General features: G+C 47.5%; 1 protein-coding gene across 10 annotated transcripts in view; it reads right to left on the reverse strand.

Moving 5' to 3' along the window:
* The window catches only part of LOC137357147 (calcium-activated potassium channel subunit alpha-1-like), a 129,403-nt gene that overhangs the window by 68,433 nt on the left and 36,938 nt on the right, over positions 1 to 24,032 (reverse strand). For 9 of the 10 annotated variants that reach the window (XM_068023237.1, XM_068023240.1, XM_068023233.1 and 6 more), the window contains 8 exons: positions 23,072 to 23,147; positions 19,782 to 19,857; positions 18,690 to 18,860; positions 16,386 to 16,477; positions 15,579 to 15,689; positions 14,495 to 14,600; positions 12,932 to 13,014; positions 6,295 to 6,364 (listed from right to left, as the gene is read on the reverse strand). In XM_068023237.1, the coding sequence (XP_067879338.1) occupies positions 6,295 to 6,364; positions 12,932 to 13,014; positions 14,495 to 14,600; positions 15,579 to 15,689; positions 16,386 to 16,477; positions 18,690 to 18,860; positions 19,782 to 19,857; positions 23,072 to 23,147 (785 nt within the window). The remainder of the gene's footprint in view (positions 1 to 6,294; positions 6,365 to 12,931; positions 13,015 to 14,494; positions 14,601 to 15,578; positions 15,690 to 16,385; positions 16,478 to 18,689; positions 18,861 to 19,781; positions 19,858 to 23,071; positions 23,148 to 24,032) is intronic. The other variant, XM_068023239.1, reaches the window with a different exon arrangement.

Below are 24,032 nucleotides of genomic sequence, written 5' to 3' on the forward strand. Positions count from 1 at the left end.
GGATGAGGGATATGGTGAGAAGATGGTAGATGGGATGAGGGATATGGTGAGAAGGTGGGTAGATGGGATGAGGGATATGGTGAGAAGGTGGGTAGATGGGATGAGGGATATGGTGAGAAGGTGGGTAGATGGGATGAGGGATATGGTGAGAAGGTGGGTAGATGGGATGAGGGATATGGTGGGAAGGTGGGTAGATGGGATGAGGGATATGGTGGGAAGGTGGGTAGATGGGATGAGGGATATGGTGAGAAGGTGGGTAGATGGGTTGAGGGATATGGTGAGAAGGTGGTAGATGGGATGAGGGATATGGTGAGAAGATGGTAGATGGGTTGAGGGATATGGTGGGAAGGTGGATAGATGGGATGAGGGATATGGTGGGAAGGTGGGTAGATGGGATGAGGGATATGGTGAGAAGGTGGGTAAATGGGATGAGGGATATGGTGGGAAGGTGGGTAGATGGGATGAGGGATATGGTGGGAAGGTGGGTAGATGGGTTGAGGGATATGGTGAGAAGGTGGGTTGAGGGATATGGTGGGAAGTTGGGTAGATGGGTTGAGGGATATGGTGAGAAGGTGGGTAGATGGGATGAGGGATATGGTGGGAAGGTGGGTTGAGGGATATGGTGGGAAGGTGGGTAGATGGGATGAGGGATATGGTGAGAAGGTGGGTAGATGGGATGAGGGATATGGTGAGAAGGTGGGTAGATGGGATGAGGGATATGGTGGGAAGGTGGGTAGATGGGATGAGGGAAATGGTGAGAAGATGGGTTGAGGGATATGGTGGGAAGTTGGGTAGATGGGTTGAGGGATATGGTGAGAAGGTGGGTAAATGGGATGAGGGATATGGTGAGAAGGTGGGTAGATGGGTTGAGGGATATGGTGGGAAGGTGGGTAAATGGGATGAGGGATATGGTGGGAAGGTGGGTAGATGGGATGAGGGATATGGTGGGAAGGTGGGTAGATGGGATGAGGGATATGGTGAGAAGGTGGGTAGATGGGATGAGGGATATGGTGAGAAGATGGGTTGAGGGATATGGTGGGAAGGTGGGTAGATGGGATGAGGGATATGGTGAGAAGATGGGATGAGGGATATGGTGGGAAGGTGGGTTGAGGGATATGGTGGGAAGGTGGGTAGATGGGATGAGGGATATGGTGGGAAGGTGGGTAGATGGGATGAGGGATATGGTGAGAAGATGGGTTGAGGGATATGGTGGGAAGTTGGGTAGATGGGTTGAGGGATATGGTGAGAAGGTGGGTAAATGGGATGAGGGATATGGTGGGAAGGTGGGTAGATGGGATGAGGGATATGGTGAGAAGGTGGGTAGATGGGTTGAGGGATATGGTGAGAAGGTGGGTTGAGGGATATGGTGGGAAGGTGGGTAAGTGAAGTTGAGGGATCCGGTGAGAAGGTGGGTAGATGGGATGAGGGATATGGTGAGAAGGTGGGTAGATGGGATGAGGGATATGGTGGGAAGGTGGGTAGATGGGATGAGGGATATGGTGAGAAGATGGGATGAGGGATATGGTGGGAAGGTGGGTAGATGGGATGAGGGATATGGTGGGAAGGTGGGTAGATGGGATGAGGGATATGGTGAGAAGGTGGTAGATGGGATGAGGGATATGGTGGGAAGGTGGGTAGATGGGATGAGGGATATGGTGAGAAGGTGGTAGATGGGATGAGGGATATGGTGAGAAGATGGGTTGAGGGATATGGTGGGAAGGTGGATAGATGGGATGAGGGATATGGTGGGAAGGTGGGTAGATGGGATGAGGGATATGGTGGGAAGGTGGGTAGTTGGGATGAGGGATATGGTGAGAAGATGGGATGAGGGATATGGTGGGAAGTTGGGTAGATGGGTTGAGGGATATGGTGAGAAGGTGGGTAAATGGGATGAGGGATATGGTGGGAAGGTGGGTAGATGGGATGAGGGATATGGTGAGAAGGTGGGTAGATGGGTTGAGGGATATGGTGAGAAGGTGGGTTGAGGGATATGGTGGGAAGGTGGGTAAGTGAAGTTGAGGGATCCGGTGAGAAGGTGGGTAGATGGGATGAGGGATATGGTGAGAAGGTGGGTAGATGGGATGAGGGATATGGTGAGAAGGTGGGTTGAGGGATATGGTGGGAAGGTGGGTAAGTGAAGTTGAGGGATCCGGTGAGAAGGTGGGTAGATGGGATGAGGGATATGGTGAGAAGGTGGGTAGATGGGATGAGGGATATGGTGAGAAGGTGGGTTGAGGGATATGGTGGGAAGGTGGGTAAGTGAAGTTGAGGGATCCGGTGAGAAGGTGGGTAGATGGGATGAGGGATATGGTGAGAAGGTGGGTTGAGGGATATGGTGGGAAGTTGGGTAGATGGGTTGAGGGATATGGTGAGAAGGTGGGTAAATGGGATGAGGGATATGGTGAGAAGGTGGGTAGATGGGATGAGGGATATGGTGAGAAGGTGGGTAGATGGGATGAGGGATATGGTGAGAAGGTGGGTAGATGGGATGAGGGATATGGTGAGAAGGTGGGTAGATGGGATGAGGGATATGGTGAGAAGATGGGTTGAGGGATATGGTGGGAAGGTGGATAGATGGGATGAGGGATATGGTGAGAAGATGGGATGAGGGATATGGTGAGAAGATGGGTTGAGGGATATGGTGGGAAGGTGGGTAGATGGGATGAGGGATATGGTGGGAAGGTGGGTAGATGGGATGAGGGATATGGTGAGAAGATGGGTTGAGGGATATGGTGGGAAGTTGGGTAGATGGGTTGAGGGATATGGTGAGAAGGTGGGTAAATGGGATGAGGGATATGGTGGGAAGGTGGGTAGATGGGTTGAGGGATATGGTGAGAAGGTGGGTTGAGGGATATGGTGGGAAGGTGGGTAAGTGAAGTTGAGGGATCCGGTGAGAAGGTGGGTAGATGGGATGAGGGATATGGTGAGAAGGTGGGTAGATGGGATGAGGGATATGGTGAGAAGATGGGTTGAGGGATATGGTGGGAAGGTGGATAGATGGGATGAGGGATATGGTGGGAAGGTGGGTAGATGGGATGAGGGATATGGTGAGAAGGTGGGTAGATGGGATGAGGGATATGGTGAGAAGATGGGTAGATGGGTTGAGGGATATGGTGGGAAGGTGGGTAGATGGGTTGAGGGATATGGTGAGAAGATGGGTTGAGGGATATGGTGGGAAGGTGGGTAAATGGGATGAGGGATATGGTGAGAAGGTGGGTAGATGGGATGAGGGATATGGTGAGAAGGTGGGTAGATGGGTTGAGGGATATGGTGAGAAGGTGGGTTGAGGGATATGGTGGGAAGTTGGGTAGATGGGTTGAGGGATATGGTGAGAAGATGGGTTGAGGGATATGGTGGGAAGGTGGGTAAATGGGATGAGGGATATGGTGAGAAGGTGGGTAGATGGGATGAGGGATATGGTGAGAAGGTGGGTAGATGGGTTGAGGGATATGGTGAGAAGGTGGGTTGAGGGATATGGTGGGAAGGTGGGTAAGTGAAGTTGAGGGATCCGGTGAGAAGGTGGGTAGATGGGATGAGGGATATGGTGGGAAGGTGGGTAGATGGGATGAGGGATATGGTGAGAAGGTGGGTAGATGGGTTGAGGGATATGGTGAGAAGGTGGGTTGAGGGATATGGTGGGAAGGTGGGTAAGTGAAGTTGAGGGATCCGGTGAGAAGGTGGGTAGATGGGATGAGGGATATGGTGAGAAGATGGGTTGAGGGATATGGTGGGAAGGTGGATAGATGGGATGAGGGATATGGTGAGAAGATGGGTTGAGGGATATGGTGAGAAGGTGGGTAGATGGGTTGAGGGATATGGTGGGAAGTTGGGTAGATGGGTTGAGGGATATGGTGAGAAGATGGGTAGATGGGTTGAGGGAAATGGTGAGAAGGTGGGTAGATGGGTTGAGGGATATGGTGAGAAGGTGGGTAGATGGGTTGAGGGATATGGTGAGAAGGTGGGTAGATGGGTTGAGGGATATGGTGAGAAGGTGGGTAGATGGGTTGAGGGATATGGTGAGAAGGTGGGTAGATGGGTTGAGGGATATGGTGAGAAGGTGGGTAGATGGGTTGAGGGATATGGTGGGAAGTTGGGTAGATGGGTTGAGGGATATGGTGAGAAGATGGTAGATGGGTTGAGGGATATGGTGAGAAGGTGGGTAGATGGGTTGAGGGATATGGTGAGAAGGTGGGTAGATGGGATGAGGGATATGGTGAGAAGGTGGGTAGATGGGTTGAGGGATATGGTGAGAAGGTGGGTAGATGGGTTGAGGGATATGGTGGGAAGGTGGATAGATGGGATGAGGGATATGGTGAGAAGATGGGTTGAGGGATATGGTGGGAAGTTGGGTAGATGGGTTGAGGGATATGGTGAGAAGGTGGGTAGATGGGTTGAGGGATATGGTGAGAAGGTGGGTAGATGGGTTGAGGGATATGGTGAGAAGGTGGGTAGATGGGTTGAGGGATATGGTGAGAAGGTGGGTAGATGGGTTGAGGGATATGGTGAGAAGGTGGGTAGATGGGATGAGGGATATGGTGAGAAGATGGGTTGAGGGATATGGTGGGAAGTTGGGTAGATGGGTTGAGGGATATGGTGAGAAGGTGGGTAGATGGGATGAGGGATATGGTGAGAAGATGGGTTGAGGGATATGGTGGGAAGTTGGGTAGATGGGTTGAGGGATATGGTGAGAAGGTGGGTAGATGGGTTGAGGGATATGGTGAGAAGGTGGGTAGATGGGTTGAGGGATATGGTGAGAAGGTGGGTAGATGGGTTGAGGGATATGGTGAGAAGGTGGGTAGATGGGATGAGGGATATGGTGAGAAGGTGGGTAGATGGGTTGAGGGATATGGTGGGAAGGTGGGTAGATGGGTTGAGGGATATGGTGAGAAGGTGGGTAGATGGGATGAGGGATATGGTGAGAAGGTGGGTAAATGGGATGAGGGATATGGTGAGAAGGTGGGTAGATGGGATGAGGGATATGGTGAGAAGGTGGGTAGATGGGATGAGGGATATGGTGAGAAGGTGGGTAGATGGGATGAGGGATATGGTGAGAAGGTGGGTAGATGGGATGAGGGATATGGTGAGAAGATGGGTAGATGGGTTGAGGGATATGGTGAGAAGGTGGGTAGATGGGATGAGGGATATAGTGAGAAGGTGGGTAAATGGGATGAGGGATATGGTGAGAAGGTGGGTAGATGGGTTGAGGGATATGGTGGGAAGTTGGGTTGATGGGTTGAGGGATATGGTGAGAAGGTGGGTAGATGGGATGAGGGATATGGTGAGAAGGTGGGTTGAGGGATATGGTGGGAAGGTGGGTAAGTGAAGTTGAGGGATCCGGTGAGAAGGTGGGTAGATGGGATGAGGGATATGGTGAGAAGGTGGGTTGAGGGATATGGTGAGAAGGTGGGTAAGTGAAGTTGAGGGATCCGGTGAGAAGGTGGGTAGATGGGATGAGGGATATGGTGAGAAGGTGGGTAGATGGGATGAGGGATATGGTGAGAAGGTGGGTAGATGGGTTGAAGGATACGCTGAGAAGGTGTGTAAGTGAGGTTGAGGGATACGCTGAGATGGTGGGTAAGTGAGGTTGAGGGATATGGTGAGAAGGTGGGTAGGTGGGGAGAATGTGGGTAGATGCGGTTGAAGGATATGGGGAGGAGGTGGATAAATGGGGTTGAGGGTTATAAAATAAACAAACAAAATTTGCAGTTATATGGACATGCCAAAGCCATTGAAATACTTTGAAGTCGAGTCACGATTGCACTGTAGCAAAATGAAGCAGTCACTTTTGCACAGCAAGATGCCACAAACAGCAATGTGATAAAGGACCAAAATAACCCATTTTGGTGATGTGTATTGAGGGATAAATACTAGCCAGGATATCTGGTGGAACGTCCATACTTCTTCTTTGAAATAATGGTACGGGATTTTTATGTGCACCTGAGAGGGCAGACCGGGCCTGCGTTTTATCACCTTATCCAAAAGACGCCACCTCCAACAATGTGGCACTCCTTCGGTACTGGCACTGGGAGTGTTGGCCTCGATTATGGGCTCAAGTCTCTAGAAGTGGGTCTTGAAACCACCAGATTCTGAATCATAGAGGCTCGAGTCCTCCCCAGTGAACCACTGCTGAAATCGGAGTTGGGAGTGATCTATCAAAATGGGCCAGATTGGTATAGGGTGAATGACTTTTCCCTTTTGTTCAGAAATGATTCTGTTTATGTGGGATGTGGAACAATGGGCCAGAAGTGAGCAACAGAGCAGAGTCCTCAGCCCTCCAACAATGACCTGACTTACCTTGCTATGGTATTGTAGTACCTGCGCGATCACTCTCATTTCGGGACAGTACTGTTTGACAGCGATTGCCCTACAACCAGAAATGGAAGGAAAGTGTAAATATTTAAATATGAAGATTTGCGAGAGTTGTTTCACGGAGTCAGTGCGGGTTGGAGAATTGGGGCTACTTTACTGTGGGAAATAGCCATGCAGGGTACGAAAGAGATGGGCTTCGATGGGAGAGTTACAGGACTATAAAGATGGACTTTGGCGGGAGAGTTCGGAGACTAGAGAGATGGATTTGTTGGGAAAGTTAGGAGACTCGAGGGATGGGCTTTGATGGGAGAGTTCAGAGACTAGAGGGATGGATTTGTTGGGAAAGTTAGGAGACTAAAGCGATGGTCTTTGATGGGAGAGTTAGGAGACTAGAGGGATGGGCTTTCCTGGGAGAGTTAGCGACTAGAGGGATGGGCTTTAATGGGAGAGTTTGGGGACGAGAGGGATGGGAAATAAAAACAAGAAATGCTGGAAATACTCAGCAGGTCTGGCAGCATCTATGGCGTGAGAAACAGAATTAACGTTTCAGGTCAGTGACCCTTCACCTGAACTGGCAGAGGCTAGAAATTTCACAGGTTTTAAGCAAGTAAAGCGGGGGTGGGGCAAGAGATAACAAAGAGGTGTTGATAGGACAAGGTCACAAAGAATAACTGACCAGAAGGTTATGGAACAAAGGCAAACGGTATGTTATTAGTGTGGTAAAGGACAAAGCATTAGTACAGAGAGGGTGTTAATGGACAGAATACTGAACAGCCTGGCCCCAAGCACAAACATGAAAAAACATTGGGTAGGTATAGCAGAAAAACAAACTAAAGAAACTAAAATAAAATAACCATATAAAAAATAAAAAGATAACTAAAATATAAAAAGGGGGGCCTGTCACGTTCTGAAATTATTGAACTCAATGTTCAGTCCAGCAGGCTGTAGCATGCCTAATCGGTAAATGAGATGCTGTTCCTCGCGCTCATGTTGATGTTCACTGGAACACTGCAGCAATCCCAGGACAGAGATATGGGCATGAGAGCAGCGGGGGGTGTTGAAATGACGGCAACCGGAAGCTCGGAGTCATGCTTTCGGACTGAGCGGAGGTGTTCCGCAAAGTGGTCACCCAGTCTGCGTTTGGTCTCCCCAATGTAGAGGACACCTCATTGTGAGCAGCGAACACAGTATACTAAATTGAAAGAAGTACAAGTAAATCTCTGCTTCACCTGCAAGGAGTGTTTGGGGACTTGGATAGTGAGGGGAGAGGAACAAAGAACAAAGAACAGTACAGCACAGGAACAGGCCATTCGGCCCTCCAAGCCTGCGCCGATCTTGATGCCTGCCTGAACTATAACCTTCTGCACTTCTGGGGTCCGTATCCCTCTATTCCCATCCTATTCATGTATTTGTCAAGATGCCTCTTAAATGTCTCTATGGTACCTGCTTCCACCACCTCCCCCAGCAACAAGTTCCAGGCACTCACCACCCTCTAAACTTTACCCCTCTCACCTTAAACCTATGTCCCCTAGTAACTGACTCTTCCACCCTGGGAAAAAGCTTCTGACTGTCCACTCTGTCCATGCCACTTATAACTTTGTAAACCTCTATCATGTCGCCCCTCCACCTCCGTCGTTCCAGTGAAAACAATCCGAGTTTATCAAACCTTTCCTCATAGCTAATGCCCTCCAGACCAAGCAACATCCTGGTAAACCTCTTCTGTACCCTCTCCAAAGCCTCCACGTCCTTCTGGTAATGTGGCGACCAGAATTGCATGCAATATTCTAAGTGTGGCCTAACTAAATTCTGTACAGCTGCAGCATGACTTGCCTATTTTTATACTCTATGCCCCGTCCGATGAAGGCAAGCATGCCGTATGCCTTCTTGACTACCTTATCCACCTGCGTTGCCACTTTCAGTGACCTGTGGACCTGTACGCCCAGATCTCTCTGCCTGTCAACACTCCTAAGGGTTCTGCCATTTACTGTATACTTCCCACCTGCATTAGACCTTCCAAAATGCATTACCTCACATTTGTCCGAATTAAACTCCATCTGCCATTTCTCCGCCCAAGTCTCCAACCGATTTATATCCTGCTGTATCCTCTGACAATCCTCATCACTGTCCACAACTCCACCAACCTTTGTGTCGTCCGCAAACTTACTAATCAGACCAGCTACATTTTCCTCCAAATCATTTATATATACTACAAACAGCAAAGATCCCAGCACTGATCCCTGCGGAACACCACTAGTCACATCCCTCCATTCAGAAAAGCACCCTTCCACTGCTATCCTCTGTCTTCTATGACTGAGCCAGTTCTGTATCCATCTTGCCAGCTCCCCTCTGATCCCATGTGACTTCACCTTTTTTATCAGTCTGCCATGAGGGACCTTGTCAAAGGCTTTACTGAAGTCCATATAGATAACATCCACTGCCCTTCCTTCATCAATCATCTTTGTCACTTCCTCAAAAAACTCAATCAAATTAGTGAGACACGACCTCCCCTTCACAAAACCATGCTGCCTCTTACTAATGAGTCCGTTTGTTTCCAAATGGGAGAAAATCCTGTCCCAAAGAATCCTCTCTAATAATTTCCCTACCACTGACGTAAGGCTCACCGGCCTATAATTTCCTGGATTATCCTTGCTACCCTTCTTAAATAAAGGAACAACATTGGCTATTCTCCAGTCCTCTGGGACCTCACCTGTAGCCAATGAGGATGCAAAGGAGGTAAATGGGCAGGTATTACACCTCCTGCAATTGCAGGGGAAGGTGCGTGGGAAGGGGATGAGGTAGTGGGGGTAATGGAGGAGTGGACCAGGGTGTCACAGAGTGAACCATCCCTTCGGAATGCTGACAGGGGAAGGGAGGGGAAGATATGTTTGGTAGTGGTATCACGCTGCACGTGGCGGAAATGGCGGAGGATCATCCTTTGAATGTAGAGGCTGGTGAGGTGGAAAGTGAGGACAAGGAACCTGTCACAGTTCTGGGAGGGAGGAAGAGGTGAGGGTAGAGGTGCGGTAACTGGGCCGGACACGGTTGAGGGCCCTGTCAACCACAGTGCGGTGGAGGGGAATCCTCGGTTGAGGAAAAAGGAAGACTTATCAGAAGCGCTGTCACAGAAGCAGATGCGTCGGAGATGGAGAAACTGGGAGAATGAAATGGAGTCCTTACAGGAGGCAGGCTGTGAAGAAGTGTAGTTGAGGTAGCTGTGGGAGTCAGTGGGCTTATAATGAATATTAGTAGACAGTCTATTCCCAGAGATGAAGACAGAGAAGTCGAGGAAGGGAAGGGAAGTGTCGGAGATGGACCATGTAAAGGTGAGAGAAGGGTGGAAATTGGAACCAAAGTTAATAAAGTTTTCCAGTCCCAGATGGGGAGCAGGAAACGGCACCCCCACAGTCATCAATGTACCGGAAAAAGAGTTGGGTCTGAGTAGGACTGGAACAAGGAATGTTCGACATATCCCACAAAAAGACAGGCATAACTAGGACCCATGTGGGTACCCATAGCAATACCTTATACTTGAAGGAAGTGAGTGTAGTTGAAGGAGAAGTTGTTCAATGTGAGAACAAGTTCAGCCAGGCGGAGGAGGGTGGTGGTGAATGGGGACTGGTTGGGTCTCAGCTCAAGGAAGAAGTGGAAAGCCATCAAACTGTCCTGGTGGGGGATGGAGGTGTAGAGAGATTGGACGTCCATAGTGAAGAGGAAGCAGTTGGGGCCAGGAAACTGGAAATTGTCAAAATGACGTAGGGCGTGAGAAGAGTCATGGATGCAGGTGGGAAGAGACTGGACCAGGGGAGAAAAGATAGAGTCAAGATAGGAAGAAATAAGTTCAGTTGGGCAGGAACAGGCTGAAACAATGGGTCTGCCGAGACAGTCCTGTTGGTGGATTTTGGGAAGGAGGTGGAAGCGGGCTGTCAGGGGTTGCGGGACGATGAGGTTGGAAGCTGTGGAGGGAAGATCTCCAGAGGAGATGAGGTCAGTGACAGTCCTGTGGACAGTCACTTGATGTTCGGTGGTGGGGTCATGGTCCAGGAGGAAGTAGGAAGAAGTGTCTCAGAATTGGCACTGAGCCTCTACAAGGTAGAGGTCGGTACGTCAGACAGCAACAACACCACCCTTGTCTGCAGTTTTGATGACAATGTCGGGGTTAGACCTGAGAGAATGGAGTGCGGAAAGTTCAGAGGGGAACAGGTGAGAGTGAGTGAGGGGGGCAGAGAAATTTGGATGGCCAATGTCTTGCCGACAGTTTTTAATGAAAAGATCAAGAGTAGGTAAGAGGCCAGAGGGAGGGGTCCAGGTAGAGGGAGAATGCTGGAGGCACCACACCGCTTGCCCTTGCTCCATGACCTTCTGCGGTTATTCTCTGTGACCTTGTCCTGTCAACACCTCTTTTGTTATCTCTTGCCCCACCCCCGCTTTACTTGCATAAAATCTTTTACATTTCTAGCCTCTGCCAGTTCAGATGAAGGGTCACTAATCTGAAACGTTAACTCTGCTTCTCTCTCCACAGATGCTGCCTGACCTGCTGAGCATTTCCAGCATTTTTTGTTTTTATTTCCAATTTCCAGCATCTGCAGTATTTTGCTTTTGTTTTCGTGTTTAATTTATTAGAGGGATGGGCTTTGATGGGAGAGTTCGGGGACTGGAGAGATGGGCTTCGATAGGACACGGATCAGCTTTGATCCACTCATATTATTTTTGAAAAATATTTTAGCTTGAAGTTAAATTTCACAATTAGCCCAGTCCAGAGTTTGGATGTTGCAGTTCTTTAGCTCGCAGCTTCTTCACTTCTGTGACTTCAGTGCACTCTGCTGCAGTTGCAGAAGACCGGTTTCCAGTGAAGCATTGCTGGATTCACACCTACCACACCCGGTCAATCTCATGACAATTGGCCGGATGAATCCAAACCTAATTTGTCCCTGAGTGTCCAATCTATCGCAACATGGTTGCTCTGGGAGCCAGAAATGTGATTCTGGCCCTGAAGAAGGTGTTGTTTTGAAGGGGAGGTTGCAACAGAGTCAAAAACTTTGAAAAGAACTTGCCTTTCTGTAATTCCTTTCACCACCTCAAGACATCCCATGACATTTCACATCCAATCAAGTACTTTGTGAAGTGGAATCACTGTTGTAATGCAGGTATTGCTGCAGCTAGTTTGTGCATAGCAAGGTCCCACAAACAGCAATGTGATAATAACCAGATAATCTGTTTTATTGAGATTGCTTGAGGGATACCTATTGGTCAGGACACCAGGGAGAACTCCCCTACTCCTCTTGCAATAGGGCTGTGGGATCTTTTACGTTGACCTGAGAGGGCAGATGGAGCTTTAGTTGTACACCTCATTTGAAAAATAGCACCTCCAACAGTGCAGCACTGGAAGCATCAGCCTGGATTATGAGTGAGTGAGAACCACATCCAGTCATTGACAAGTGAGTTCAAAGGGAAGGGCGATCACAGTATCACATGAAAGGAAGAGTGAGATATGCATTTCTGTGTGAAATTCACTCTGCATCATTACGATACATGAGCCAGGAAAGCCATTTCATTGGAAAGGATTTCCATTCCCAGCATTGATATCCCCCACTTTGATGAACAGAAACATTGAACAAAACAATCACTCAGGACACATTTAAATTGTGCCTTTAATTTAAAAAGATGTGCATGAAAAAATCAACATCGAGCCAAAGAAGGACAAATGACCAAAAGCTTAGTCAAAGAGGTTGGTCATGTCAAAGGTCAGCAAGGCAGCAGTACTGAGGGAGTGCTGCTCTGTCAGATGTGCTGTCTTTTGGATGAGACATTAAACCGAGGCTCTGTCTGGCTGCTCAGGTATATGTAAAAGATTCCTTAGCACCATTTCAAAGAAGACCAGGAGAGTTTTCCCTGGCGTCTTGGCCAACATTTCTCCCTTAACTAACTTTAACCAGCTAATGATCCCATTGCATGGGGTGGAAATTCTTTATTTATTTACATATATAGCTCTGAAACAGGCCCTTCAGGCCACCGAGTCTGTGCCGACCATGAACCTCCCATTTATACTAATCCTACACTAATCCCATATTCCTACCACATCCCCACCTTCCCGATATTCCCCTACCACCTACCAACTCCCTAGGGGCAATTTATAGGTACAGAATGTCAAAAATTATGTGGGGCCTAGATAGAGTAGACAGGAGGGACCTGTTTCCCCCTCACGGAGAGGTCAGTTAACAGGGGGCACAGATTTAGGGTGATTGGTAGACGGATTAGAGGGGACCTGAGGAAAAACCTTTTCAGCCAGAGGGTGGTGGGTGCCTGGAATTCACTGCCAGGAATGGTGGTGGAGGCAGAAACCCTCAACTCATTTAAAAGGTACCTGGACCTGCACCTGAATTGCTGTAACCTGCAAGGCGACGGACCAGGTGCTGGCAGGTGGGATTAGATTGGTCGGCTAATTTTTTTGGCAGGTGCAGACACATTGGGCTGAATGGTCTCTTTCTGTGCCAAACCTTTTCTATGGTTCTATGGACTTGTGAGCTGACCTGCACTGCAGCCAATGCTTTCAGGTGATGTGCTTGGATATGTCAGGGTTCTTTCGAAATGCAACTTGATTCATCTTTCTACACCAGGTTCCTACCTCATGATATTTGTAGAATCTTCCGCTTCAGGATTGAGGCAGTTTTTGTCTGCCAAAATCAAACAAGCATCTGCCTCGTCCAGCTACAGTGAGAATAAGAAGGGCTTTATTCATAGTTAATGGCAAATATAGATTTAAGGAACTCTTTAATTCATGTCATTTTTTGGATATTATTTCCTCCCATTTGCTTCATGGAACTGTGCCTTTATGAACCAACCCTTTAACAAGTTATTTGAAACCCAAAATAAATGATTATCTTGGCCGGATTCATCGCACAGGCCTATCAGATTCCAGAAAAGCTTAGCGAACAAGTGGACATAACTCACTTTTTAAACATAAACTAAAATACGAATTATTATTCTGTTGCAACAAATTTTCTCAGGAGCCCTGATCTGAACATACTGTTTCTGTTCACACTCAGTAAATACCTCTGGTGGAAGTATTTGATCTATCATGGGGTGTAGGATAGGCTTGGTGAACCAGCTGCAGTTTTGCTGTCCATCAATAGTCTATGTGTGGATGGATTTAATGGACTCGCTAACAAGACTAAAGTCAGCCTGAGTGCGAAGGCAGCACAAGTCAAATGGGTCAGTGAGCCAAGGGCATCCAGAACGGTCACATTGGCTCCGACTGGGTCAAAGGTCAGAGAGATCTCATTGTGAATGCCCTTGACAGGCACCTTGTCTCCTGGCTCATCGTTTGAAGCCATCATGCAGCTCTGGGACTGCAAAAGATTTAGATAGAGATGGAATTTGGGAGGAGCTGGATGTTGAAGTCATCCCTTTGTGCAGCAGGGAGCCTGAGATTGGAGTCTTTCTTTTCCAGGAACGGTTCATGTGTCCACGTGCCACAGGAACCAATGGCTGCAGTCTGCAGGTTCTGCGGTCAACATGAGTTGAAAAATCTGTGAACCTAGTTAAAAAGTGGCCTTGGCATTGGAAATTAGAATATGCATGGCTAACCTTGTTTGAGGAGAGATCTTCTTCAAGGAGTCTCGGCCTAGATCAATCCTAAAGTACATTCCCCAGAATCTGCATTATGCAGAGGATTGCAGATTTTCCAACAGCCCTCATGATTTGAGTCCTGGAGCTTTGAAACTGATGCCCACTTAGCTGCTGATGGTGCGATCTGTGATTATAAAAAGGTTGGCACATCCGTTGCTTGCAAATTTCAATGTTCCTTGTTGCTGGGAAAGGTCAGACGACTGGCCAGTTACATTCAAAATGCTACCTCTCAAGTCAAAGGGTTTGGACCTCAAGAAGACGATGGCCAACACAAGGCCTGGACAATGGTCTGTGCCAATAGCCAATAGGCCAGACAACATAGCCAATGATTTCTTCATCTGTGCCACTTACAACCTGAAGCATGCTAAATGCTCACTCTCCAAGCAAGGCTCTGTTGCAGTCAGGAGAACAGGTCAGGGGGTTGCCATCTCCCATGCTTTGGCCTACCGTTTTCACAGAGGAATTAACCCAAATAAAATCAAGGAGTGGCAATTGCATGCACTTGGGCCTTCATCTGATAACTTTGACACCAGCATTATCTTGATTGTGATGAACTTACCTGAACCCTGTCCAAATCAGTTGGATTGAGTACCGATCCTTGGAAAAACTCCATCTGAGTTGTGTGGCGTTTGAACAGGGCCTGGAGCTCAAGGCCAGGGTTAATGCTGGAAGCAAGCATTGAAAACGATGTTAATTGAGAAGACATCTCCTGTAAAACCAGGATTAGACTGACTGTTATTGACATGATTCCGAGTTTCTTTGTTCAGTCTGTGAATACAGGGGGAGACAGAAGCAGCCTATTGTCTTGCTCACTCAACTTGCCCCTAATTGTATTTAATTTGCCCCTCTACTCTCCATTTCTGCAAATCATCAGAGCCTGTGTTTTCCTTCACTCTCAGTTACTGGAACCAGCTCACCCTTTACAAAAGGTTGACCACAGTTTCACTTGCAGTGCCTGCTTACATATGGCATTACGACTGAGGCGGGCGGTGTGCACTGTGAATTCAGTCCCACTTCTCCACAAGTCACAGCATATCAATAAGTTTTCTCACTTACTGGAACAGCCAATTAGATACTCTATTTGTCCCCAGAATAAAGCACACCAACCAGGTTTCCTTAATAAACAACAACATGAACTGTTTATGAGAAAAACAAGTCAACCATAATGAAGTAAATATATGTGTATACGAATTGAGATATTAAAGCTCCTTATTTTGTTCCTAGCCCTCATGCACACACACGTACATCCAAAAACCGGTTGATCAGGGAAAAAAAAGGGATTTTGGTTTACAGCTGTTTCATCGGAATAGAAGGAATAAAAAAACTTTGACTGCATTTCAAATGCAAGTTGCTGCATTTTTATATCACTGGCTTGTTCATGCACTAATGTCCTCTCATGAAGCAAACCTTACCCAGTCTTGGTCTTTGTGTGACTCCAGTCCCACACCAACATGGTTAACTCTTAACTTCCCTCTGAAGTGGCCCAGCAAGTCACTCTGTATCAAACTCACAGCAACTAGCAATGGGAAAAAATGCCAGCCTTGCCAGTGATGCCCACATTTTTTTTTAAATTGCTAATTGATTGAAAATATATTTCAGATCTTGAAAGGAAACTAGGAGAGATGCTAGTTATCAGCACTTACTCCTCCATAACTACAATGTCTGTTGAACTTTCCTCTCTTTCTTTACGAGTAAAATCCTTCAGGAAATCATGGATACTGTTCAGAGTAATGTGACCACAGACTATTACGTATCTGCAACAGATCACACACAAAGGTCAAAAGCTTCACAACAGAAATGAATCTCTGTAATTAAGTTGTGGGGGTTGCTGTTCCTTGGGAATCTGGCATTGTGGGTGGCAAACTCTTTCCTTCACTTGTCCTTGGAGACCCGACATGAAGCGGCTTGGGGCCGCTCTGAATCAGTTCTCTATAGGTTGAAAGAGCTGAACATAGGAATGGCCACAAATTGTCATTGTCCCGAAAAGATAGGACACAAGGGTTCCTGATGCAGGAAAGAATGTTGGTGGAGAATAGTCCCAGTTTTCATATGGTATTCATGCCATCAGCCCATGTTTTGGGGGAGTGGCAGGCTGGGGGTGTTAGTGCAATCTAGGCGGTCTCTTATGCCTGCTTTACTATACCCCTCCTCTCCCACTTCCTTGACCTCCGTTGTGTTTCCCATCAAATGGTGCCCCAGTGGATGTTCAGGAAAGAGTTAAGCCAGGAGTCCTGGAAATTACCCCACAACCAGTTGCCTCATTCCGCCAGCAATGCTGGGTAAGGCACGAACCGCGAGACACTGAGACAGGCCCTCACTAAGGCCCATCCTGATCTCGATGACTCAGAGAAAGTTTGCTGAGTCATCAGGGAAATATTAATCAAACAAAATCAATCAGAATACCTACATTACCTGGGAAGTGACTGGAGAGGCAGATGGAGGATACTCACTTTTTACCTATGATTCTTCTGTATTTACCAGTGTATTTCCGATGGCTCCCGATAATTTCTATAATCTCAGGGACATGACTCGCAAACAAGGCCTGTCAGAGTGGGCAAGGGTTTGAATGTTAACATACTTTCATTTCAAAACTGACAACCATTTCCATGACTTTGCTGTGTAAAAGCCAGAAGGTTATCACCACAATTTTACACAGAATTAAAGAAAAAAAGACTTGCATTTCTATAGTGCCTTTCTTGGCCACAGGACATCCCAAAACGCTTTACAGACGATTAAATACTTCTGAAGTGGAGTCACTGTTGTCATGTTGGTAACACGGCAGCCAATTTGCACACAAGCTCCCACAATCAGCGATACGATAATGACCAGATAATCTGTCTCAGTCATGCAGATTGAGCGATAAGTGTTGGCCAGGACACCAGGGATAACTGCTCTCCTTCAAAATAGTACCATGGTTTGTTTTACACCTACCTGAGAGGGCAAATGGAGCCTTAACTTAATGTCTTATTTGAAAGACGGCATCTCTGACAGAGCAGCACTCTCTCTCAGTACTATAAAATGTCAATCTAGATTTTTGTGCTCCAGTCTCTAGAGTGAGACTTGAACCCACAATTTTCTGACACAACTGTATAAAACCTGTATTACAGAAAGACACCATTTGACACAACAGGTCCATGCTACTGTTTATGCTTCACATGAACCTCCTCCCACCTGTCTTCACCACACACTATCAGCATATCTTTCTATTCCTTGTTCCCTTATGTGCTTAAATAAAAGCAAAATACTACAGATGCTGGAAATCTGAAATAAAAACAAGAAATGCGAGAAATACTCAGTAGGTCTGGCAACATCTGTGGAGAGACAAGCAAAGTTAACGTTTCAGGTCAGTGACCCTTCATCATGACTCACTGGCCAGTAATATGTGCCCACCATATTGGCACCTTGGTAGGCTGCTTAGTGCCCAAATTATGCCCACTGAACGGGCCGAATGTTAGGTATGGATCTCCTGGAAACATTGTTCAACAGAATCCCTTATGTGCTTATCTAGTTTCCCCTTAAATGCATCCATGCTGTTCACCTCAACCACTCCATGTGATAGCGAGTTCCGCATTCTCATGACTGTCTGGGTAAAGAAGTTTTTCCCCTGGAAGGATGCGATCATTGGGCAGGTCGGACTGCGATTGGTGTACAGGTTGGGGGAAGTAGGAGATCATGGGCAGGGGCTGGGGAGAGCACTGTGTGGTTTGGTGAGGTGAACAGTGGCTGGGCAAGTGGGGTATCGGTAGCTGGGGGTAAGGGGTTAGCAGGGGATTATTGAGCAGGAGAGGTGGTGGGGGGAGTGTCCCGCGTTCTTTTAATGAGGGCTCGGGAGGACCACTCTTGCTCCAATTGGCTCCACCTTGAGTTAACCATTTGGCTTTAATGCCACATCATGCTGAGTGAGATCAGCACAGTGGCCTCCAAAAATCCACAACAGTTCCTGTAAGAAGCGCTAGACCAGCATTTGGATAAATTTATCTGGCCTTTAAATGTTCTTGCTGAGCACAGCCAACTTATTCAATACGGTGCACTTCTGGCCAGTAATATGTGCCCACCATATTGGCATCTTCGTTGGCTGCTTAGTGCCCAAAATATGCCCACGGAACAGGCCTAATGTTAGGTCTGATCTCCCCGATACCTAATTCAACAGAAAGGTGTATGAATTGACCTTACCCACTAGCATCTCACAAAGCTAAAGGATCCCATTAGTTCCAATGCCTTCATAGTACAGTAGCATCAGCTATGTGCAAAATGGCTGCTGTAGTACTCGATGAGCATGGCATGCAGTCGGGGCTTCCCCAATAGTAAAGCACCTTCGTTTAACTGGCTCCTGGATATTCCTTAGGTTTCCATCTTTCCAAAGTTGGCCCCTTCTAACTACCTTACACAGTGAAGTCTGAAAGTGGGCGAGATTGACTTGGACTGGTCATCGATCTTTGCCTAGGTTTGCAAAGGTGGCAGTTCACATGCTAACTATGGTAACTGCCTGCAGGCAAGGGAGAGGGGGCAGTGAAGGGAAGGGGGACTTGGAGGGGTGGGAAGCCGGGAGGATGAGGGTGAGGAAATAGGGGAGGGTGCAGCGGCAGAAGGGAGGGGGGGGGTGGTGCAGGAAGCTGACTGAGAATTTGCTGCCAATTTGAGTGATAGTTGCTCCCTCGGGCAAAGAGGAAACTGTGTTCACACGTTAGAGGCAAAAGTTAAGAAGTTTACATGCAAACTTTGACAGACAGAATAAAATAGAGGTTTTTATTTACCAAGCCCAGGATGATGAAGAATACCATGAAGACCTGGCCAATTGTCGTCCTGGCGATTAAGTCACCATACCCAACAGTTGACATGGTGACCATGAGAAGATAGACGCACTGCCAGTAGGTTAAGGTTTGTTCATTGGATGTTGTTGCCCAGGGGTCTCCAGAGTTTTCGATCTATAAACAGAGATCATGACAATTAGTGAGACAGTCATGCAAGGGTTTTCTTCACTGAACCCTGATCAGCCCTGTTCAGGTGAAAGATACATGCAGCAGAAATGCTGTGGCGAAGGTTCAGGCTTACAGGCAACTAAAATTATCCTCAATATCGTCAGATCTTTCCAAGTCTTCCCCTTCCTCTGTCTTCCTCACTCTCCTGTTAACAGCAACCCTTACCTACCTCTCCCAAGCTGCCTCCACAAAAATTGAAGATTGGGGAGTTAAATCTAAGATCTTGCTGAGCTGCACTAATCTACTGAACAATCTGCAAATGCTTGAAGAGTTGCCAATGCTGCCCAAATCAAATTCCACACCAAGTTCCACATCTCACTGGCCCCTGGTCCCCCAACGCCTCGTGTTCAAATCCCTGCATGGTCTGGTCCTCCCTATTTTATTTTATTTTTATTTAGAGATACAGCACTGAAACAGGCCCTTCAGCCCACCATCCTCCAGTCTTACAACTCATCCCACCCACCCCCTCGAAAAACTCTAATTCCAGGATATTCTACAACAGCCTTTGCCTTGGCCCCACCATTGGCAGCCTTTGCGTTCAGCTGCCTGGGCACTTCACTCTGGAATTCCCTCATGAAACTCCTCTGCCCCTCTCTCCTCCTTCTTTAAGACCTATTTTTAAAACCAATCTCTGACTACATTTTTGAGAATTGCTTCTAAACCTCGTCTCTTTTGGTTGAGAATCTGTTCTCCTCAAGACTCTGTGGAGCATCACAGGACCTCATTCCAAATTCAAATGCAAGATACCTTTGTTGCTGTTAATAAGACAAAATCTTGTTCCTAAAAACCCACCATGCATGAAACTCTTGTTAAAATGACTGGGCGTACCATAGCTGGAGGCAGTAAAGAAGCAGTCTGTGAACTTACCGTGTGTATGAAGCCAGCAGCCGTCAACCATGTGCCCAGAAACACAGACAGCAAACTTGCCAACTTGATTTTTGTACTGCAAAATTAAAGATTTAAAAGACAGTTGGAATGGGGAGCAGCGGAAATTCAACATTACCACTGGAAGGAAATATTTCACTATTCTTGTTTGCTTTCTCTGCCCAATATCTCCCCTTTCTCCTCCTGAAGGCCCATAATTTAAATCTTTAACAAGTGCTGGTTTGGCTTATTGGGTAGCCCTTTCAAAGAACAAAGAACAGTACAACACAGGAACAGGCCGTTCGGCCCTCCAAGCCTGCACCGATCTTGATGCCTGCCTAAACTATAACCTTCTCCACTTCCGGGGCCCATATCCCTCGATTCCCATCCTATTCATGTATTTGTCAAGATGCCTCTTAAACGTCTCTATGGTACCTGCTTCCACCACCTCCCCCGGCAGCAAGTTCCAGGCGCTCACCACCCTCTGTGTAAAGAACTTGCCTCGCACATCCCCTCTAAACTTTGCCCCTCGCACCTTAAACCTATGTCCCCTAGTAACTGACTCTTCCACCCTGGGAAAAAGCTTCTGACTGTCCACGCTGTCCATGCCGCTCATAACTTTGTAAACCTCTATCATGTCGCCCCTCCACCTCCGTCGTTCCAGTGAAAACAATCCCAGTTTATCCAACCTCTCCTCATAGCTAATGCCCTCCAGACCAAGCAACATCCTGGTAAACCTCTTCTGTACCCTTTCCAAAGCCTTCACGTCCTTCTGGTAATGTGGCGACCAGAATTGCATGCAATATTCTAAGTGTGGCCTAACTAAAGTTCTGTACAGCTGCAGCATGACTTGCCACTTTTTATACTCTATGCCCCGACCGATGAAGGCAAGCATGCCGTATGCCTTCTTAACTACCTTATCCACCTGCGTTGCCACTTTCAGTGACCTGTGGACCTGTACACCCAGATCTCTCTGCCTGTCAATACTCCTAAGGGTTCTGCCATTTACTGTATACTTCCCACCTGCATTAGACCTTCCAAAATGCATTACCTCACATTTGTCCGGATTAAACTCCATCTGCCATTTCACTGCCCAAGTCTCCAGCCGATCTATATCCTGCTGTATCCTCTGACAATCCTCATCACTATCCGCAACTCCACCAACCTTTGTGTCGTCCCCAAACTTACTAATCAGACCAGCTACATTTTCCTCCAAATCATTTATATATACTACAAACAGCAAAGGTCCCAGCACTGATCCCTGCGGAACACCACTAGTCACATACCTCCATTCAAAAAAGCACCCTTCCACTGATACTCTCTGTCTTCTATGACAGAGCCAGTTCTGTATCCATCTTGCCAGCTCCCCTCTGATCCCATGTGACTTCACCTTTTGTACCAGTCTGCCATGAGGGACCTCGTCAAATGCTGTACTGAAGTCCATATAGATAACATCCACTGCCCTTCCTTCATCAATCATCTTCGTCACTTCCTCAAAAAATTCAATCAAATTAGTGAGACACTAATCTGCGTCTAAATGTCGGAGGTTCAAAGCCCATCCAGTGGCATGATTGAGGCTGAGAGAGTGCTGTCTTTCAGAAACATTTTAAACTGAGACCATGTCAAGGCAATCATTTCTGATCTGTACCTGAGTGCCATTTACCGACCTTTGCTTGATATCCCCATCCAATAAAATTCCATTGGTCTCTGTCTTGAAAGCTCCAATTGACTCCCAGCCTTTTGGGGGAAGGGAGTTCCACATTTCCCCTACTCTTTTAGAGAAGAAGTGCTTTCTGATTTCTCTCCAAAACAGACTATTTCTAAATTTTAAGATTGTGTCCCCATGTTCTTGATTCCCTCATCAGAAGAAATTGATCCTCTCTCGCTACCCTTTTGAATTTTTTGAACGATGTTCAACACCAGAAACAGACAATATAGAAACATAGAAAATAGGAGCGGGAGTAGGCCCTTCGGCCCTTCGAGCCTGCTCCGCCATTCATTCTGATCATGGCTGATCATCCAACTCAGCAACCTGTTCCCGCTTTCTCCTCATACCCTTTGATCCCTTTAAACCCAAGAGCTATATCTAAATCCTTCTTGAAAACATACAATGTTTTGGCCTCAACTACTTTCTGTGGTAGTGAATTCCACAGGTTCACCACTCTCTGGGTGAAGAAATTTCTCCTCATCTCAGTCCTGAATGGTTTACCCCGTATCCTTAGACTATGACCCCTGGTTCTGGACTCCCCCCACCATCGGGAACATCCTTCCTGCATCTACCCTGTCAAGTCCTGTTAGAATTTTATAGGTTTCTATTAGATCCCCTCTCACTCTTCTAAACTCCAGTGAATATAATCCTAACTGACTCAATCTCTCCTCAAATGTCAGTTCTGCCATCCCAGGAATCGGTCTGGTAAACCTTCGCTGTACTCCCTCAATAGCAAGAACATGCTTCCTCAGATAAGGAGACTGCACACAATATTCCAGGTGTGGCCTGACCAAGGCCCTGTATAATTACAGCAAGACATCCCTGCTCCTGTACTCGAATCCTCTCTCTGTGAAGGCCAACATACCATTTGTCTTTTTTACCGCCTGTTGGACCTGCATGCTTACCTTCAGTGACTTGTGTACGAGAGCACCCAGGTCTCGCTGCATATTCCCCTCTCTCAGTTTATAGCCGTTCAGATGATAATCTGCCTTCCTGTTTTTGCGACCAAACCTCACATTTCTCCACATTATACTGCATCTGCCATGCATTTGCCCACTCACTCAACTTGTCCAAATCACCCTGAAGCCTCTCTGCATCCTCCTCACAACTCACCCTCCCACCCAGTTTTGTGTCATCTGCAAATAACCTCTCCATCTCCTTTGCTCAAGAGAATACAAGCTTAGCCTATGCAACCTGTCCTCGTGATTTAACACTCTCAAGCCCCAGGATCATTCTGGTGAATTAGTGCTACACCCGCTTCAACAATATACCCTTCTTGAGGTGCAGTGCCCAGAATGCAGAGCTACAGATGTGGTCTGATCAAGACTCTGTAAGCGAAAGCATCGCTTCCTTCCCTTTGTATTCCAGCCCCTGTAAGAGAAGGCCTGGCTTGTGTAGATCTCTAATGAGTCAGAAGTCAGTCAGCTCTCTCAGGCTAGGATGCAAAGTGGCTGCAAAGGCAAAAAAAGAGCTCTGCAGGATGTATTTGTGTTCAGCATATGATATCCTCTCACAGTTTGCTTGTTGGATGGCATCACTTTACGAAGCTGATATTATCCACTCCACCAATCACAACATAACTTACTTTCTCTTCAGGATCCTTAAATACTGCAGTATTTCGGGCAATTGGAGCAGGCGGAGAGACCTCAAGAACCTCAAGCCTGCATGAGGGGAAACAAAAACAAAAAAATCACCTTGATATGCCAGATATAGCTGCCATGTTTTCCTTGTGTGTAGAAGGTTGTGGGGTGATCAAACCAGGTAGCGGTGCCAGTCACAGAAAAGCAGGTTGGTGGGAGCCTGGGTTGAACTGGTTGGGTGAGAGTCTGGATTGAGCTGGTTGGATAGGAGCCTGGGTTGAACTGGTTGGGTGAGAGTCTGGATTGAGCTGGTTGGATAGGAGCCTGGATTGAACTGGTTGGGCGGGAGTCTTGGTTGAGGTGATTGGATGGGAACCTGGGTTGAGCTGGTTGGGTGGGAGTCTGGGTTGAGCTGGTTGGGTGGGAGTCTGGGTTGAGCTGGTTGAATGGGAGCCTGGGTTGAACTGGTTGGGTGGGAGTCTTGGTTGAGGTGGTTCAATGGGACCCTGGGTTGAGCTGGTTGGGTGGGAGGTTGGGTTGAACTGGTTGGATGGGAGCCTGGATTGAACTGGTTGGGTGAGAGTCTGGGTTGAGCTGGTTGGGTGGGAGTCTGGGTTGAGCTGGTTGAATGGGAGCCTGGGTTGAACTGGTTGGGTGGGAGTCTTGGTTGAGGTGGTTCAATGGGACCCTGGGTTGAGCTGGTTGGGTGGGAGGTTGGGTTGAACTGGTTGGATGGGAGACTGGATTGAGCTGGTTGGATGGGAGACTGGGTTGAGCTGGTTGGATGGGAGACTGGGTTGAGCTGGTTGGATGGGAGCCTGGGTTGAACTGGTTGGGTGAGAGTCTGGGTTGGAGCTGTCTTGATGAGAGTCTGGGTTGAACTGGTTGGATGGGAGCCTGGGTTGAACTGATTTGGTGGGAGGCTGGGTTGGAGCTGTCTCAATGGGATGCTGGGTAGAAACTTTC

The sequence above is a fragment of the Heterodontus francisci genome, chromosome 47 (assembly GCF_036365525.1).
Source record: "Heterodontus francisci isolate sHetFra1 chromosome 47, sHetFra1.hap1, whole genome shotgun sequence".
Lineage (NCBI taxonomy): Eukaryota > Metazoa > Chordata > Chondrichthyes > Heterodontiformes > Heterodontidae > Heterodontus > Heterodontus francisci.